The 20,234-nt window shown below is 38.1% G+C and overlaps 2 protein-coding genes across 2 annotated transcripts in view; both read right to left on the bottom strand.

Annotated features, from left to right (window-relative positions):
• STAM (signal transducing adaptor molecule) overlaps positions 1–4,224 on the bottom strand; it is a 68,310-nt gene extending 64,086 nt beyond the window's left edge. Inside the window, exon 1 of the mRNA XM_082452872.1 lies at positions 4,021–4,224. Within this exon, the coding sequence (XP_082308998.1) occupies positions 4,021–4,060 (40 nt within the window). The 5' untranslated portion in view covers positions 4,061–4,224. The remainder of the gene's footprint in view (positions 1–4,020) is intronic.
• A 4,970-nt stretch (positions 4,225–9,194) lies between these two features.
• The window catches only part of LOC309656442 (uncharacterized protein), a 14,924-nt gene continuing 3,884 nt past the window's right edge, over positions 9,195–20,234 (bottom strand). The window contains exon 2 of the mRNA XM_082452974.1: positions 9,195–19,968. Within this exon, the coding sequence (XP_082309100.1) occupies positions 19,953–19,968 (16 nt within the window). The 3' untranslated portion in view covers positions 9,195–19,952. The remainder of the gene's footprint in view (positions 19,969–20,234) is intronic.

The following is a 20,234-nucleotide window of genomic DNA, read 5'->3' as shown; positions in this document are numbered from 1 at the left end:
TGTAAATTTCCAATTTACCATTTCAGTTTATCAGTTTATTGATGAATAAAGCTAAAGGCAATTAATTCTGAAGTAGTAAAAATATATGCTAATGTTAAGTGATAAATGTATCAAGTGAGTTAGTGGGAGTACTTTAATATCACTGACATACTCACTGATGGACAAACTAAGAAGAAATATTGTTAAATATATTCTACATACTATATTCTACATGCTATACTAGTGAAAAATTTTAAATGGGAGTCTATTGGACTCTGTCCAAGGATGATTTGCTGAGAGTCTCTGGCAGGTCTTCTTAGATAAACTTTCACGATATTTTGATACATGGATCGTGAGGAGAGAATTGATCCAAACACTAAAACCTAACTTTAAGAAGTAAGCTTTTCTGGGAGTTCCCTGGCGGTCCAGTGGTTAAGACTCCACGCTTTCACTACTGAGGGTGCGTGCGGGTTCAATGGGGAACTAAGATCCCGCAAGCCACACAGCAGTGTGGCCAAAAACAAACAAACAAAAGCAAAACAAAAAACAAACAAAAAGTAAGCTTTTCTGGAGCAAAACAATGTTCCCACACTCAAGAAGCTTACCGTCTAACAGGCTCAATGGACACGTTCTCAATTCAACAAACTTTTATTAAGCACCTACTCTGTGTCAACCAATAAGAGTTCAGGGGCTTAACACAAGATATAACTATCTTTAATGCGAAATAATTTGGTAAAGACAAAAAGTGTCCCAGGACTTTTGAAAAGGGTGGAGATTACAGTGGGCTAGAGCAGTGTTTCTCAACTGGAAACTATTTCGTGCCCCCAGGGGACATCTAGCTATGTCTGGAGATGTTTTAAATCATAACTGGGGTTTCGGTGGGGAGAGGTGCCACTGGCGTCTAGTGGGAAGAGGTCAGGGATGCTGCTAAACACCCTACATTGCAGAGGACAGACGCCCACGACAAAGACATTTATCTGGTCCAAACCATCCGCAGTGTCGCTAATAAGAAACCCTAGGTTAGAGTAATCAGGAAATGATTCAGGTATGAGTTGGATTCTGAGTTGACTTTTAATCATAAGTAGGTGAAGAAAGGTAGAAGAAATAATACAAACAGAAGTATAAAAGCAAGAAGGAGCCTGTGTCTGAACTGGGTGGCATAGGTACTGGGAAAGGTGTGACATTAAGAATCCAATGGTTCTTCATGACCTTTTTTTTTTTTTTAGATTCCATATATACGTGTTAGCATACAGTATTTGTTTTTCTCTTTCTGGCTTACTTCACTCTGTATGACAGACTCTAACTCCATCCACCTCACTACAAATAACTCAATTTCGTTTCTTTTTATGGCTGAGTAATATTCCATTGTATATATGTGCCACATCTTCTTTATCCATTCATCCGATGATGGACACTTAGGTTGCTTCCATGTCCTGGCTATTGTAAATAGAGCTGCAATGAACATTTTGGTACATGACTCTTTTTGAATTATGGTTTTCTCAGGGTATATGCCCAGTAGTGGGATTGCTGGGTCGTATGGTAGTTCTATTTTTAGTTTTTTAAGGAACCTCCATACTGTTCTCCATAGTGGCTGTATCAATTTCCATTCCCACCAACAGTGCAAGAGGGTTCCCTTTTCTCCACACCCTCTCCAGCATTTATTGTTTCTAGATTTTTTGATGCTGGCCATTCTGACCGGTGTGAGATGATTATCTCATTGTAGTTTTGATTTGCATTTCTCTAATGATTAATGATGTTGAGCATTCTTTCATGTGTTTGTTGGCAATCTGTATATCTTCTTTGGAGAAATGTCTACTTAGGTCTTCTGCCCATTTTTGGATTGGGTTGTTTGTTTTTTTGTTATTGAGCTGCATGACCTGCTTGTAAATTTTGGAGATTAATCCTTTGACAGTTGCTTCATTTGCAAATATTTTCTCCCATTCTGAGGGTTGTCTTTTGGTCTTGTTTATGGTTTCCTTTGCTGTGCAAAAGCTTTTAAGTTTCATTAGGTCCCATTTGTTTATTTTTGTTTTTATTTCCATTTCTCTAGGAGCTGGGTCAAAAAGGATCTTGCTGTGATTTATGTCATAAAGTGTTCAGCCTATGTTTTCCTGGACTTGAAGATATGGGGAGGGGGAAGGGTAAGATGTGACAAAGAGAGAGTGGCATGGACATATATACACTACCAAACGTAAAATAGATAGCTAGTAGGAAGCAACCGCATAGCACAGGGAGATCAGCTCTGTGCTTTGTGACCACCTAGAGGGGTGGGATAGGGAGGGTGGGAGGGAGGGAGATACAAGAGGGAAGAGATATGGGAACATATGTATATGTAAACTGATTCACTTTGTTATAAAGCAGAAACTAACACACCATTGTAAAGCAATTATACTCCAATAAAGATGTTAAAAAAAAAAAAGAATCCAATGGAAATGTGGGTTCAAAAGGCAACAGGATATAAAGGTGATTGGGTAGTTGGAAGCTAGATTACATACAACCATGAAAACTAGATCAAGGTGCTGGCAACAGAAGAAGAAGGTATTAAGAAGTTGTTTTATTGTACACATTTTCCCTGGAAATTAATGTGGTAAGTTATAAACCTGCTTGAGAGCAGCAGCATGCTGCTTATTCATCACTCTCTTATGTCACTGAGCAGTGTCCTGTAAATAATGTGTGCTAAGTGCTTATTAAATTAAATTAAATGTAATTTCCCAATTATTTATTTATTAACTATTACTAGTCATCTCTAAAGTTCCATCCACTGCTAAGATTCAGGACATTCGTTTAAACTGGAACCGAAGAAAGCCATCATTTAGTCGGTGCCCACCATAGAAAGGCACTGTAGGAGGCCCCTCTACACATACTATTCCACTGAACCACAAACAGAATGTGTTTTCCCTCTCTTTAAAGACGAGGACATTGGGACTCAAAGGGCTTCAGTAACTTGCCCATGAGTCCACTCAGAGCTAGGCAGTGGCAGGGATGGGATTGAACCTTTTTCTAGTCTTAACCCAAACCTTCAAGCTTCAGTGGCAGGCTATAAGTTACAGTTAAAAAGCAAAATTCAAACCTTTTATCATTACGATATACAAAGACATGAAAAGCAACTCCATTAGGGTGTCCTTATTCTTCTTTACTCTAGCAATTAGGCACGGTATTTAACTTGCTTTCATTCCACATTCGTGTGCCCCAAATGCTAGGAGCATTCAAATCACCCCCAAATTCTCTCCCTGAAAACTCAAACTCCTGTAATTATTACCCTCAGACCAGGAAAATACACACACACACACACACACACACACACACACACACACAAACTAACCTGTTGAACTGGTATGATCAGTACTTAAAACCGATGATTCAGAAAACCAAAAACAGACCATTTCAAATTCAGAACAAATTAGCATTTTCGGATGCCCGGTCCTCTTCCACACTTAAAGTACTGAGACCTACCCAAGGAAGGCAGCCCAGTGTCTCCGGCCCTCAATGACGTCTACACTGTTGCCAAGTATTCCATCTTCATCACTCTCTCCCAAAATCTCTGACAGTCCGCCCTGAACCAGAAGCTCTGTCCTCCCGTTACAGTTCTATCACAGATTTTAAAGTCCCCTAAGGAAGCCAACCTAAAACATTCCCGTAGTTCCAGACGTCTGACATGTGTCCCGGGAAACACTCTATCATACGGCTTATCATCCTACGCTAGCGGAGACTCCCTAGCTCTCGACTCTGTCCTCCCAGAAGCACCGTCCCAGCACCAGCTCCCGCCCCAGCTGCTCCTCCGCGGCCTTCGACACCCACCTCTCCAGCAGTTCTTTCGGAACCCACAGCCCCAGCTCAAGGCCCGTTTCCCAGACTCTCACAGTCCCCCTTCTTTCCAAGAGGATGCGCCGAGCCCCCAACCTCCTCCAAACTCTTACAGAAAAGAGCATCAGGGAAGGGGCAGGACTCGCCCGGCCCGGGGGGTCCAGACCGTCCGCCGCGAGCGGGCAGAGCGGGCTCGCGGCCCGCCGGGGGTGGACAGCGGGCGGCAGAAGCACCTACCGACGTCCTGATCGAAGGGATTGGTGGCAAAGAGAGGCATCTCCGCTGCGTGCTGAGGTGTCCGCAGGGACTCCCCCTCGACACCGCGGGAGTCAGGGTACGACCGAGGAACGAAGGCTCCTCAGGCAAAAACAGCGACCGAGACGGACCCCCCGGGGTCCGCGACAGCTCCTCCTCTCCCCGACCCTCCAGCTACCGCGCCAATCTGGGCGACCTCGGCGCCGCCTGCCCAGAACCTGCCCGGAACCTGCCCCGCCCAAAGCGGCCCAACCCCAGCGCCCCTCCGTCCGACCCCACTTTGATTAGCCACACGGGAGAGTGGCCGTGATGCCTGCGCTTCCTGCTTTGGCCTTGGTCGGGAACCTCCGGAGGACGGGGTCCTCCGGGCGCGCCCAAGCCGACTAGCGAGCCCAGGCGTGAATCAGAGGCTGAGTAGAAAGAAAAGGGGTCGAGGCTGGGGAGAGGTAAGACCCTTTCTCCCACCCGTTCCGTTGGTTGTCACAACTTTCTGGTCTCTGGGGAGGGGGATGGAAGCCCCTTCACTCGGGGGCATCTAGGTAAAAGGGCTGTGAGTTCAATTCTCTGCCTGCGGTGACGAGGAACTTGCTTGGTGAAGTCATGTGAGCGGGTCGGCTTGGCCAGAGTCCCCACGAGGGGCGTGTCGGGCGCGCACGAGGGGCGTGTCGGGCGCGCGGTGCTCGCGGCGGCTGAGGCTGCGCTGGCACCTTCCCGAGAGGCCCCGAACGCCCGCTTCGGAGGCTCGGTCAAAAGCACTTCTAGCTGGGCATTGGCACCTACTGACTGACTGTACACTCACTAAGCGATTACGGTGATTGGCAAAGCAGTGGCACAGGGCAAGAAGATTTGCGATACCCGCCCCCCCCCCGAAACCGAGCAAAAAGAGAAAACTGAAAATGGAGCTAGCGATTGATTAGTGATTCGTAATAACTTAAACTATTTCGTCATTTTATTTATAACTTTACAAAAAAAATTCTCTATATCCTGTAGAAATGTTAAGGAGCATCTTCTAGAAATTTCTGCATCCCTCTTGGAAGGAACTTAGAGCATCTTGCATGTAAATTGAAGTTATGTAAGTCTACCACAATTAGAGCACTTCCGAATGTAGCATGTAAACGTTTACAACGTGTGGACAACAGGATTGGTATTTTGGAATACGAGGAGGGCTTAGAAACATCCATTAAGAATGAAGTCCCATTTCTAAATGTGAAAAATGACGATTAGAGTAGCATTTAGATACGTGTTGGTCATTGAGACAGATGAAAAAGAGGGATGTGGGGAATCGTACACTCACAATGTTGGATGAAATTATTACAGTCTCCCTACGAGAAATATCTGGAGGTATGTAACACAAACTTTTAAAACCGTGAATACCTTTGGACCCAACAATTCTACTTTTTGCAATTTATCCTAAAGACATTCTTTAAGAACGTGAACAAATATATTCATGGCAACCTTGTTTATAATATCAGAGCATTGTTAAACACGAAAATGCCCGACATTAGGGATTGAACACATTACTTCCCTCTTGGTGCCTCAGTTTCCTCATCGGTATGAAACAGGAGTAATAATCAGGTTGTGAGGATCAAATGGATTCACACAAACGAAGCCCTTAGGTGCCCAGCATACAGCAAGCGCTAAGTAAGTGTAAGTAATCGTTTTAACTAGTATTGGTTCAGTAAATCATAGTACACACAATGTAAAAACTCCCCGGCTATTAAAGGTGATAATATAGATCTATATTTACATAGATAGACATTTAAATACATAAGTTTGTAAAAGCAGCTTATAAAACCATATGAGATTACAAAATACCCCCAACTTTTAAATTCTGAGAGGAAATAGGTGAGAATATTACGATTATCTCTGAATGGTAAGATTTGTGATATTTTGCTCTTTAGGCACTTTATATTTTCCAGATATTTTAGTGATGATTCTATATGTCTTTCAAGAGCAGAAAAAAAGTTAACACAGCAATGTAAAAAATGTGGTACATTAGTGCCACCGGTTCTTAACATTTTAAGGAGCCAGTACCAAAACTTGCTTGTGTTTCATTATGATGAGTATACAATTCTTCCAAAACATCACTCTTGATATGTAAAGCAGAGCATTCTCTCTCAAAAACCGGTTCTTGATTACTGGGCTGACAGAAACAGGTGTCTACCTCAAGTTCCCGGGCATTAGTGTCTGGGGCACATTATCATAATCGCCATGTATCAGAGCCAAATATTTATGAAGATGCATTTGGATGTGCTTTGTGCTTCACTGAATAATTCTGTTGCCAGCAATAAGCTAGTGATCAAATTGTTCAAGCCTTGATCATCAATATGTGAGCACTGGAAATAGTGAAGTAATAACACAACTATTAGTCTTGATAGCATTATCTATGTATTCTGACTTAGAAGAATGGTTATAGCTCTTTGGGGCTTTTATCATTAATATGCTATAAATAATAAACATTTTTAATATTATTTAACATAAAACCAAATAGAAAAAGTGCAAGTGGTTTGTATTTTGAGGTTAGCTTTCCATTATTATCCCTTAAAACATTAAAACTACATGAGTTTCACTTTTAGTTTTACCATAGTTTTTAAAACGTACAGACACTTTCAAGTGTTTCTGTAATATGTGTTTACGAAATTCTATGGTTAATTTTTAAATGTTAAATCCCTTTTTTTTGTTTGTTTGATTTTGAAAATTCTTCTGTCTTTAAAAACAAGACAGCAACATGCAAGTGGAGTTACTCCAGGAAAAAACTATAATTCTAAGGTTTAGGAAAAGAAATATCCTAGGAACATTACTAACACTACTTTAGTTCACACTCTTATCATCCTTTGGATGAATTATTACATTCGTCTCCTACTACGTTTTTCTCCTTTCCTACTGCTATGGACTGAATCGTGTCCCCACAGAATTCAGATGTTGAAGTCCTTACCCCTAACGTGATGACATTTAGAGATGGAGCCTTTGGTAATTAGGTAATTAGGTTTATATGAGGACATGAGGGTGGGGCCCTCATGGTGGGATTAGTGCCATTATAAGAATAGACACCAGAGACCTTCCTTTTTCTCTTCTCTCTGCCATGTGAGGACACAATGGAAAGGCACCTGTATCTGGAAGCCAGGAAGAGAGAGCTCCCCAGAACCTAACCATGCTGGCACCCTGATCTCAGACTCCAGCCTCTAGAACGGTAAAAAATAAATAAATTTCTGTTGTTTAAGCCACCCAGTCTATGGTATGTTCTCATGGCAGCTGAGTTAATACACCTACCTGTCTCCAAACCATTCTCCACACCCCTGCTGGAATGATTTTTCTAAAACACAAATCTGATTGTTATTCCTCTAAAATTCTCATGTGGTTCTTCAGTCACTCAGTCATTTAATAAATATTTATTAACTCCTTATGTGTACGAAGTACCATACTAAATACTGGAAATATCATAGGGATAAAAGCTCTTTTATGGAATATAGCTTATGGAGAATACAGTCATTAAATAAATAATTCAATTCTAATTCCTTAACGTTACATCCTTACAGAACTGGCCCCTGAAAATCTCATTTTTAAATTTTATTTATTTATTTATTTATTCTTTCTTTCTTTATTTATTTATTTATTTTTGGCCACACTGAGTGGCATGTGGGATCGAACCCATGCCCCCTGCAGTGGAAGTGCAGAGTCTTAATCACTGGACTGCCAGGGAAGTCCCTCATTTTTTTAAAGTCTTTTTTCAGCCCCTCTACTTTAGTCTTTCTGATGCCCCCATACTTTCCATGTCTTCAAACAAGCAATTTGTTCTGCCTTTCCTGCTCTGATTCCATACCCTCTCTAAACCTCCACTCAATTTCAATTCCCAAAAGCCTTTCCTAACTCAGCACCTGACCTGTACTAGGCATGTAATAAGTATTTGTTAGTTATTTGATTATTGGCCGTTTCTATCACAGCGCTTAATGGTATTATATTTGTTCCAAGTGTCTTTTACTACATAAAAGCCACCCAACCTTAGCGACTTAGGACAACAATAATCATTTTCTTTGCTTGCAAATCAAAAAAGTGGACAGAGCTCTGCAGGCACAGCTTGACTTTCTTCCACACAGTGTCAGCAGGGGTGGCTCAAGGCTGGGATGACTTTACACTTGGGGCTGCAGTCATTCGAAAGCTTGCACACTTACATGTCTGGCCACTGATACTGGCAGTCGGCGGGGTCACTGGGGCTGCAGCCCAGAACACCTACAGGGAACCTCCTATGTGTCAGCATATCGGGCTGCGCGTTGCAAGAGTCAGGAAGAGAAAACCTCCAGTTTCTAAGACCTGAGCTAGGAGGTGGGCACAGCAGGGTTTCAGTCATATTCTACTGGACAAGCTGTGGCAGCATCTGCACTGACGGGGAAAGGAAATAAAATCCACCCTTCGATGGAAGGAGTATAAAAGAATTTGGGGGCCGTATTTGAAAGCTGCCACACTATTGTAACTTTTTACTTGTTTGTATAGCATTGGTCTGTGACTCTCTTGATATTTCCAGACTTTCCACTAAGTGTTCCATAAATATCTGTTAACTGTAGTAATAAAATATGTCACGATTAAATTGGCACACTTCTGTTACCAGCCATGAGAGAGTAACAGGATCTGGACTTACCTTTCACCATAACCAAGAGAAGACTGGATAAAGTATATGGAAAAACTGATTTCAGACCTAAACCAACAGACTGGGATCCCAAGGAGAAAGGGAACAAGCAGTGAGCCCTATGATTGCCACAGCTTTCTGTCCAGGGTCAGTTTCTGGACTGTGCCACAGGGAGGGGAAACCCCAAAATTACCAAAAGGGATAATAAATGACATTTTACAATGATAAAGGCATAAATTCGCCAAGAAGACATAATAATATCAATTGTGTATCAACCTAAAGACAGAACTGGAAAAAAAGGAAGCAAGATTTACAGAACTGATAGGAGAAATAGCTGTTTGTTAGCTGTTTTAATACTCCTCTCTCAGGTAAAGATAGAACAAATAGAAAATCAGTAATTACATAGAAGACTCGAAGAACTCTCTCAACCAACTTGATCAAATTGACATTTATGATGGCCCACCCAAACTCTGCAAGATAACATTCTTGCCAAGTAGACACAGAACAGTAACAAAGATAGACAATATGCAGGGTCTTATAATGACTCAAAATAATTTAAAGGATAAAATTAAATAGATTTTGTTCCTTGACTAAAACAGAATTAACTTAGAAAGATAACAGAAAGATATCTGAAAATTTTCAATTTATGTAAAGATTAAACAGAACAGTTCTAAATAACCTATGTGTCAAAGAAAAATCAGAAAATATTTTGAACTGGATGAAAGTGAAAACAACAAATCAGAATTTGTGAGATGCAATTAAAGTGATGCTTAGAGGAATAGTTTAAGCATTAGATATTAGAAAAGAAACATCTAATATCAATGAGCTAAGCTTCTACCTTAAGAAGATAAAGAACTCAAGTAGAGAAGAGAAATAATAAAGATAAAACCAGAAATCAGTGAAATAAAACACAAGTGATAGAGAAAATCAATAAAACCAAAATTTAATCTTTTAAAAAAAATGAATAAAATTGGTAACACTCTACCTAGATCAAAAGATAAAGGGGAAACACATAAACTGTCAATATCAGGAATTAAAGAAGCAACATGACTATAGACCCTATAATTAAGACATTACAGAAATTAAATAATATTAAACCAGAACATTCATAAATATTCTTTTAAAAACCTTTACACCAATAAATTTGACAACATAGGCAAAAGGGGAAAAAAAAATCCTTGAAAGATGTAAATGATCACAACTGGGTCAAGAAGAAACAAAACTTGAAAACATATATATATATATATATCTATATCTATATATATATATATATATATATATCTATCTATCAATAACAGAAATTAAATTCTTAGTTACACTCCACAAAAATCTCTAGACCCATGAATTCAGTAGTTAATTCTATCAGACTTGTAAGGAAGAAATAATATCAAACATCTACAAAATCTTTTAGAAAATACCTCAGTGGGGAACAAGTTCTTAATTATTTTATGAGGCCGACATTACCCTGACACTAAAATCAAACAAAGACATTATAACAAAGCATTAAACAATATCCCTCATTAACAGAAATAATAATAATCCTTTAAAAAAGAAATATACAGGAATATAAAGAGAATACATCATGACTAAGGAGAGAGTATCCCAGGAATATAAAGTTACTTTAGTACTTGAAAATCAGTCAACGCAGTTGACAGTACTAACAGAATGTAAGAGAAAAATCGTATGAAAATCTCAGTAGGTACAGAAAAATACCATTTGACATAATTCAAAAGCCTTTGTGATAAAAACAACAAACTAAGAATAGAAGAAACATTTCTCAACCTGACAAAAGGCATCTTCAAAAAACTTAGACCTAACATTGCACTCAGTGGTGAAAGAGAATGATTTTTCTATAAAAAGAAGCCATACAAGAATGCCCATTTTCACACTACTACTTAATATTATAATGATGGTCTTAGTGCTAAAGTTAAGAAAAAACATTAGAGCAATATAGGTTTCAGACTTCGCCTTTCACCAAGATGGAATAACAGAGACTGGATTTATCTTCTTGCTGGAAACAACTGGAAAAACAGACAAAATATATGAACAACAGTTCTCAGTGACCCTGGACGTCAGGCAACAAAGAGAGTTATCCCTGAGAGGTGGGACACAAATAAAGTGAGCCTTATGATTGCCCTTGTTTACTGCCTGGATAGAGCTTCCAGGCCATGGCATAGAGCTCAGTCTCCTTGAGATGAGAAAACAGAGCTGCAGGTCCAGAGGGGCCAAGGTTGTTACGGTTTATAGGGCAGAGCACTGGAGACATGCTGGAACCCAAAAATATGCATCACCTGACAAGATAAAATACACAACGTCTGACATCTAATCAAAAATTACCAAGCTATCTACAAGAAACCTATTTTAAATACACGACTGTGTCATGGTATATAAACATATACCATGCTAACACTAACCAAAAGAAAACTTGAACAGTTATATTAATGCCAAAGTTGGTTTCAGATCAAAGACTATTACCAGAAATATAGAACATCACTTTTTAATGAAAAGAGAGTCAAATAATCAAGAGAATATGAGAAAACTATATAGTTTTGCATATAGTGACAACTTCAAAGAACATAAAACAAAAACTGATAGAACTTCAAGGAAAACAAGACAACTCCATGATTATAGTTGGAAATTTCAACTCCCCTGTCTCGATAGTGATAGAAGTCAGTAAGGCTGTAGAAGCTTAAATAAAACTATCAACCAGCTTGTCTTAATTGAAACTGATAGAACACTACATCTGATGAAAGCTGATTATGTATTCTTTTTAAGTGCACATGACATACTTATCAAGATAGAGAATATTCCAGGCCACAAAACAAATCTCAATAAATTTAAAAGGATTCAAGTCATACAAAGTATGTTTTCTGAGTACAGTAGAATTAAATTAAAAATAAATTACAGAAGAATATTTAAAAGTCCCCAAATATTTGGAAACTAAGTAACACTTCTAAATAACCCATTGGTCAGAGGAGAAATAAAAATGAAAAATAAGAAGTATTGTGAATGGAATGATATTGAAAATACAACATATCAGAATTTATGGGAAGCAGTTATAGCAGTATTTAGAGGGATATTTATAATATAGCATATATACTGGAAAAAAGCTCTCGAATCAATTGTCTCAGCTTTTGTTTTAAGAATCTAGAAAAAATTGCAAATGAAACCCAAAGAAAGCAGAAGAACGGAAGCAGTAAACATCAGAGAGGAAAGCAATGAAAAAGGAAACAGAAAAACAATAGGGGAAAATAAAAGGCAATAAATAAAATTGATAAAACTGTAGTCGGACTGATGAGGGAAAAAAGAAAAGATACAAATTACAAATTTCAGAAATGAGAGAAGTGACATCACTACAGATGCTACAGATATTAAAAAGATAATAAGGGAGTATTATGGCCAACTCTATAACTATAAATTAGATAACTTAAAGGAAATGGCAAATTCCTTCAACTGCACAAACTACTAAAGCTCAGGACAGAAATAGTTAACTTGAATAGCTCTGTTTCTATTAAAGAAATGTAATTTCTTGTTGAAATCCTTTAACAAAATTAACTTTGGGTCTAGATGGATTCACTGGAGATGACCAAGGGGTATGAAGAAATTGGGAAGGGATGGGTTGATGGTATATCTTCATTATTTTGATAGTGGTGGTAGTAGTTTCATGGATATGTATATGTCAATACTTATCAAATTATACATTTTAAATATGTAAAGATTATTTTATGTCAATTATACCTCAATAAAGCTGTTTAAAAATCACCAGCAAGAATATCCTTTGCAACAATTTATAGTTTTGATGAAACATTTTTAGACAATCACTTAAAAATATGAGTGAAGGTAAAAATGTTTGAAAACCACACCCTCAGGTCATTCCCCAGCAAGATTGCCCCACCTCCCCAGGCTCTCCTAATAAATAATTCTAAAACAACTGCTTCTTCTGAGTAACATGGTTTAACATGTTTTCTTTGAGCAGGTCGGACAAATCTGTAAAATGCAAGGGTCTATAAATAGCCTTTTCACAACAAAAGATAGTTTTATAATAAACATAAACTCCCTTGATTTATTATAGCTCACTTGACTTCCACTTTTGACCCCTTTCTTATTATAAAGATTATACATCTTTAACCTAATAACTGCTAATGACTGGGTAACTGGATTAGCAACACTCAACAGTTGGTGAGGGTTTATGGTGATTCCGCTGACTCAGTTTGCAGCTGGTGTATCATGAAGGATCTTTGAAAATGAAGACGTCACCAAGGAATCTGCTCCTCCCCAGCATTTACCATTCAAAGACTTTTCAGAGGCTTCCAGGCGTGTTAAAATAAGCCACAGATTTTCAAAACAGATGACTCCAATTATGAAGGTAGCTCAAAGTTTCCTGGCACAGTGAAAAATGAATGTGCTTACTGTAAGGAAATATACAAGGAAAAAGGCAGCTTCATTCTAAAGTTCCCTTGCTGTATCTGTGCCTATGTAGCAAATGTTCCCCAAAGGAGCACTTAAGATACTACTTTTTATATTGTGTTTAGTCTAACATAATTAATGTTTATAATAGCATATGTGTATCTTTCATTTCGTTTTCATTATCAATTTTGTAAGGTATGAAATTGTTCTTCGAGAATGAATTTCTTACTTAAAATAATATGACTAGAACAGAAGGATTTTACTTACAAAGGTTGGACTTTCAACTTTCTGCCTAGAACCACATTTGTAGGATTGATTCTATTTTAGAGGAGATGCTAGTAAGCTCTAGGTAATGATATCACTGTGCCTCAGTTTTCACATCAATAAAAAATTAAATTAATTCCAACATTCCTCCCAAAATACAGTGCTCAATTTATCATTTTCTAGATTAGTACCTCTGTGTTTAGAGGTTTCTCACTCTTAACATTTCAGTTCTCGTTCTCTTTGTATTTGCTTTTAGTTGTACTTCCCTTACTCACTTCAGCTGCATTTTATAAATACTCTCTTCTTGACTCTACCAGCTTTCTTCTCTCTCATATTCATTCCTATTGTGATACTTACAAATAGAAAAACTGGTTAAAATTTTTAATTGTTTTTTTCTCTTCAGTTAATGACATCACGTCCCATTAATGATATCATTGTTCTTATCCTGTTGAAATAACCACATCAAGCCTAGTTAAGTTTTATCACTATATGCTGAAAACACGCATTACATATCACATTATATCACTAACGTCACTAACACGGTCACTAACACTGTCACCGACACAAATCATTAACTCTGATTTCAAGATTTGTTTTAAAGCTATTATAATCAAGACAGTATGGTACTGGTATAAAGATAGACTAATCAATCAATGGAACAAAATAGACATTTGAGAAATACATCCATACATATATGGACATCTGATTTTTGACAAACATACAAAGGCAATTCAGCAGAGAAAGGATAGGTTTTCAACAAATGGTACTGGAACACTTGGTTCTCTATAAGCAAAAATATGAATTTCAATCTATATTTCACACCATATACAAAAATTAACTCAAAATGGATTATAGGCCTGAATGTAGAGCTCCAAACTATTAATCTTCCACAAGAAAACTGGACAAAACATTTTGTGACCTTGGGTTAGGCAAGAGTTTTAGATATGACATCAAAGACATAATCTATCAAAGAAAAAAATTAGTAAATAGGACTTCATCAAAACAAAAGCAACTCACAAACTGGGAGAAAATATGTGCCCATGATATATCTGATAAAGGACTTGTATCCAGAATATATAAAGTACTCTCGAAACAATAAGAACACGATTGTACCACTAAGAAAATGGGCAAGAGATCTGAATAGTCTCTAAAGCAAAGAAAATACACAATTGACAAACAAGCACATGAAAAGAAGATCAGCCCATTAGTCATTAGGGAAATGAAAATTAAAACCACAATGAGATAGCACAACACATCAATTAGAATACATTAATATAAAATTTCAAATACTGACCATACCAAGTGTTGGCCAGGATGCAGAGCCACTGAAAGTCTTCTACATGGCTGGTGGGAATGTAAAATGGTACAACCCCTTTGGAAAACACTTTGGCAGTTTCTTTTTTTTTCTTTTATTTTTTAAAATTTATTTATTTATTTTTGGCTGTGTTGGGTCTTCGTTTCTGTGCGAGGGCTTTCTCTAGTTGCGGCAAGCGGGGGCCACTCTTCATCGCGGTGCGCGGGCCTCTCACTATCGCGGCCTCTCTTGTTGGGAGCACAGGCTCCAGACACGCAGGCTCAGTAGTTGTGACTCACGGGCGTAGTTGCTCCGCGGCATGTGGGATCTTCCCAGACCAGGGCTCGAACCCGTGTCCCCTGCATTGGCAGGCAGATTCTCAACCACTGCGCCGCCAGGGAAGCCCATTTTGGCAGCTTCTTAAAAAGGTAGGCATATACCAACCATGCAAGCCAGTCATTCCACTCCTAAGTATTTACCTAGGAAAAATGAAAGCATAGATCCGAACAAAGATTTGTCAACGAATGTTCATAGATGCTTTATTTGTAACTGGAAAAAAATATCTAAGCATGAGTAGATAAACAAATTATGTGGTGAATGGATAAACAAACTGTGGTATATCCATATAATAGAATACTTCCCAGCAATAAAAGAGTGAATTACTGATACACAACATGGATGAATCTCTAATTCATAATTCGTGATTCATAATTCAGCTACATAATTCGTAGAACACAGAGCAAAATGAAAATATGGGTTCCCTTGTTCATATATTATTAAGAATTTCAAAACAGTGACAGTAGAGCATTAAACCAAGTGTCAGGCCCTTTTAAGCACAGGATCCTGTGGGACTACACCAGTTGCAAGCCCATAAAGCTGGACCTTCTCAAAATAATTATCCTGAGAGAAGGAAGCCAGACGAAAAGAGTACACAATGTATGATTTCATTTATATAAAATTATTGAAAATGTAGACTCATTTAAAGTAATGGGAAACTGATCAGTGGTTGCCTGGAGACCACATGGGGTGGGGTGGGGTAGGAGGAGGGATTAAAAGGAGCAGAGGGAAACTCTCTGGGATGATGTACGTGTTCACTATCTTGATTGTGGTGAAGGTTTCACAGATGATACATATGCCAAGGCTTATTAAATTGCACCTTTTGAATATATGCACTTTACTGTATGTCAGTTATACCTCAGTAAAGGTATTAAATATTGCAAAACATTAATTAGCCTTTGAGAAGGATTTTTTAAGAATACAGTTCTTGATCACTGGTATGCAATTCTTCCCCACAGCCAAAACACACACAAGTGTGTTAAGTAAAAGCAGAAGACAGTATATAATTAGCTACTAAAATGAATGACACATTATCAGTACAAACTAATTCTGTGGAAGAATAAGGATCCAGTATGAGCTGAAGCAATCAGGGAAAGCCACTTGAAAAAATTGGTATTGAATGTAGCCTTGAAGAGTGAATGAGACTTACACAAACAGGAAAGGGAAAATAGCAGTTTGGGTAGGGAGAAAAGAATGGAAGTTTGGATTAAAAGTTAGCCAGATCAGTTTACAGACAATGAACAGACCTGCTTTGTTGGGTCAGAGTATTTTGGTGACGGGCACTTCATAAGAGAGAAATGTTCGATTGGCTCCCCCAGGTTCAGGTTATAGTAGACAGCTCTGAAGCCAAGCTGACTAATCCATTTTTACCCTAAAGACAAGGGCTAATGTGTAGATTGATAAAAGATGTTTTGAGAAGTGAAACAGTGTTATATGTAGAAAGCTATTCCAAATCTTCTTTGCTTTGGGGACACCTTGCTTTCAAGCAGGCTCCCACCTCAACTTTCTTTTCCCTGCCTCAAAATACCTCCATCTCCATTTCCTTTATGCCTGTCTGAGAAAGCAGGGTCCTTTCTCTTTTTGAAACCTAATTCCTCCATCTATGTTCTTACTCGCTAACCCTCTCACAACCACAGGGACCTTGCTTCATGAAATAGCCTATTTCACATAGACAATCAGGCTCTTCATATCTTATGGCACCTTTGCTTCAACAAATAAGCAAATGAAACCCTTTTTTTTGGGACTCTGCTGTGTCTCAAGATATTTCCTTATTCATTGCCCTCTTCATGCTGAAGTTGACCACCAACCTAGCTCTGGGCTTTATCATTTCTCTCTCAGACTGAAACTCATCTCATTTCCTGCATCCCTCATGCCTTCTGCATTCAGTACACTGCTGCCAGATTAACCTTGGGAAAGAGGCTTCTTCAGTATGATTTTCCTTCTCTCAAGTGTTCAGAAATTCACTCCTGCCTTTTAAAATAGAGTGGTTCTCAACGTGTTTCTACTCTACCTCTCGCCTGATACTTTTAAGATTTAGTCGAAGTGCACAACTCATCCTCAAGCTTCCTTGTTTTTCCCACCCCCATGTTCATGGTGAGCACTCAGCCTGCAAGATCCTCCTGCAATCTGTCTGTTGGAATCATACTCATTCTTCAAGTATTCAAAAGTGATTTTCTGAGCCCCCAGACAAGTTATTCCCATAGCACTCCGCGATTCACTTTTCAGATTTCTTTTACTCTGCATTTGATGATAGAATACGAGCTTTGGTGTCAGGAAGAACATCAAAATCTCTACTTACTAGATTCTGACCTCGGGCAAGTTTCTTAATCCCTCCAGAGTTCAATTGCCTCATTTGAAAATGTGGATAATAATACCTATCTGTAAAGACTGTTGTATGGATTAAATCAGTGGAAGTGCCTGGCATATGAAAGGTGGTATGTTTCTGACATTATCTTGGAATACATTTATTTGTATGAGTTTCTTATCCACTAAAAAGCACTGTAGGTCTTTTGAGGACAGACCCCATTTTTCATTCATTTTGGTACCCCCTATTTGTACGTAGTATACAGTAAATTATTTACTTTTTAAAGGGACAGTTTTAGAAGTCCGTTGGCATGTAATTTACTCTTAGGATATTTCAAAGTTTTTTCCCCAAAATGTTATATTCAACTTTGTTTAAAAATATAGCCACTCTGAAAATGTTACATCTCATGTCATATTCAATGTTTTAAAGAAATAATTGGAGAAACTATTAACTGTAATATACAAACCCATTCTGCCACAAAATTTGGGTTTTATGCTAAACATATCAATATTGTAAATTTTACACTTTATTTATTATGCATGACACTAAAACCAACTCTAAGTAACAATTTATATACATAAAATGCATCTGCTTTATGTGTTTAGTGTGATGAGTTTTGACAGATGTATACACCTGTGTAACACCACAATCAACAAATAGAACACTTACATTGTTCCGAAAGGATTCCTGTGTCTATTCCCAGTCTGTTCTCTTTGCACATATCCCCAGCACCAGGCAACAACTTTCCTGTTTCTTGTCACTGTATATTAGATTTTCCTTTTCTAGTTTCATATAAATGAAGTCATATACTATGTAATCTTTCTATCTGCTTTTGCTCAGCATAGAGTTTATTAGATTCATTCATGTTGCATGTTCAGTAGTTTGTTTCTTTTCATTGCTGAGTCATATTCCATTGTATGAACATACTACCATTTGTTTATCCATTCACATGTTGATGGACATGGATTATTTTCAGTTTGGGGCAACTATGAATAAAACTGCTATGAACGTTGGTGTCCAAGTCTTTGTATGGACCTATTTTCGTTCTCTTGGTTAAATACCTAGGAATGAAGTTACTGGGTCATATGGTAAGCAAGTGTATGTTGATCTTTTTAAGAAATTGCCAAATTTTTTTCCAAAGTAGTATTCTCTTTAGCCATGTATGAGAACGCCAATTGCTCCACATCCTTGCCAACATTTAAAAATATTAGATGTAGTGATGTCTCATTGTGGGTTTAATTTGCATTTCCCTAATGACTAAAAAGATCGAGCATCTTTCCATGTGCTATTATTTCCATATCTTCTTTGTGACATGTCTATTCAAATTTTTTGCTCATTTTAAAAAAATTATTGTTATAAGAATTCTTTATATATTCTGGATACAAGTTCCTTGTCAGATACATGTATTGTGAATATTTTCACTTTTTTAATGGTGTCTTTGGGATAACAGAAGTTTTACATTTTGATGAATTTCCATCTGTCTTTACTTTTATGATAAATGCTTTTTTCTAGGTCATTGTATCTAAGAAATCTTTGCCTTCCCCAAGGTCACAAAGATTCTGCTGTTTTCTTCCATAAGTTTTAGAGTTTTAGCTTTTATATTTAGGTCTATGATCCATATCAAATGAATACTTGTCTATAGTGTAAGGTAAGGATCAAGTTTTTTGTTTTTTTTTTAATGTGGATATCTAGTTGTTTCAGCACCTTTTGTTGAAAAGACTTAAACTTCGCATCTTTGTTGAAAACCAGTTGACCATATGTATGGGGGTCTGGACTCTATTCACTGATCTGTATGTCTATCCTTATGCCTACCCCACTGTCCTGTAAACTGTAGTTTTATACTGTTGAAAACAGATATGTATGTGTTCCAGCTTCGTTCTTACTACACATTTCTGTATCAATTATAGAGTTATCTTGTCAAATTAAAAAATATTCTGCTGGGATTTGGAGAGAACTGACAGTTGAACAACTTGAGTCTTCCAGTTCACGAACATAGATTAGCTATTTATTTAGGTCTTCACTTTCTCTTGACAGTGATTTATAGTGTTCAGTGTACGGGTCTTGCACGTTTTGTTAAATTTAGCCCTCTATATTTCATGGTTTGGGATGCTGATAAGCATTAGATAGTTTTACTCTAAATTTCAATTTCCAGTTGTTCATTTCTAGAATGTATGAAAGGATTGATTTTTTGTTACATTGGCCTTGTATCCTGCAACTAGTTCCAGTAGCTTTTTTTGTGGATTCATTAGGCTTTTCTAATAACACAATATTGTCACTTGCAAATAGTTTTACTTCTTTTTCCAATGTAAATGCCTTTAAAAACAGTAGTTCATAGTTTTCATCAAATTTGAACAATTTTCAGCCAGTATTTCTTCCCCAGACACACCTCAGACTTCCCCATCTCCCATTGTTAACATCTTCCTCAAAATTATCTAAGTTTCTCAGATCAGGCTGGTAGTTCCGTCTGGGGGAGGTGCCCAGAGCCCAGATCAGGATCCTCGTGGACCAGGTCCAACTTTCGTCTCTGTGGTCTTTCGGGGGTGGTCTCCAGCCCAGGGCCAGGTTCAGGTTTCCGGAGGACGACCTAACAAGTAGATCGCTTCCCTTGCTCTGCTCAGAATTTCTTTCACTGGATCACCAGAGATCCGAGTTGCCCGAATGGCGCTCACACACTGATTTGGGGTGACTCAAGCTGTTTCAGGCCTGTAAGTGGTTTACATGGATGATTTCACTTAAATCTCACAACAACCCCACGAGGTAGGTTTTATAATTATTCCCACTGAGGAAATTGAAGCATAGACAGATTTAGTTGCCCAAGTTCACACAGCTAATAAGACTGGTGGACCCTGGAATTTGGGGCTTGAATTCCAGTCATCTGACTCCAGAGCCTGCCTTCTTAACTGTGTGCTTTAAGGGGAAAGAGGAAAGAACTGTTAGGAGAAAGCATGTGTATCTGGAAGAAGATTTTA

The sequence above is a fragment of the Balaenoptera physalus genome, assembly GCF_965194825.1.
Source record: "Balaenoptera physalus genome assembly, chromosome: 2".
Classification (NCBI taxonomy): domain Eukaryota; kingdom Metazoa; phylum Chordata; class Mammalia; order Artiodactyla; family Balaenopteridae; genus Balaenoptera; species Balaenoptera physalus.
The sequence above is the reverse complement of the archived record's forward strand: the minus strand, read 5'-3'. Positions and strand labels throughout refer to the sequence as shown.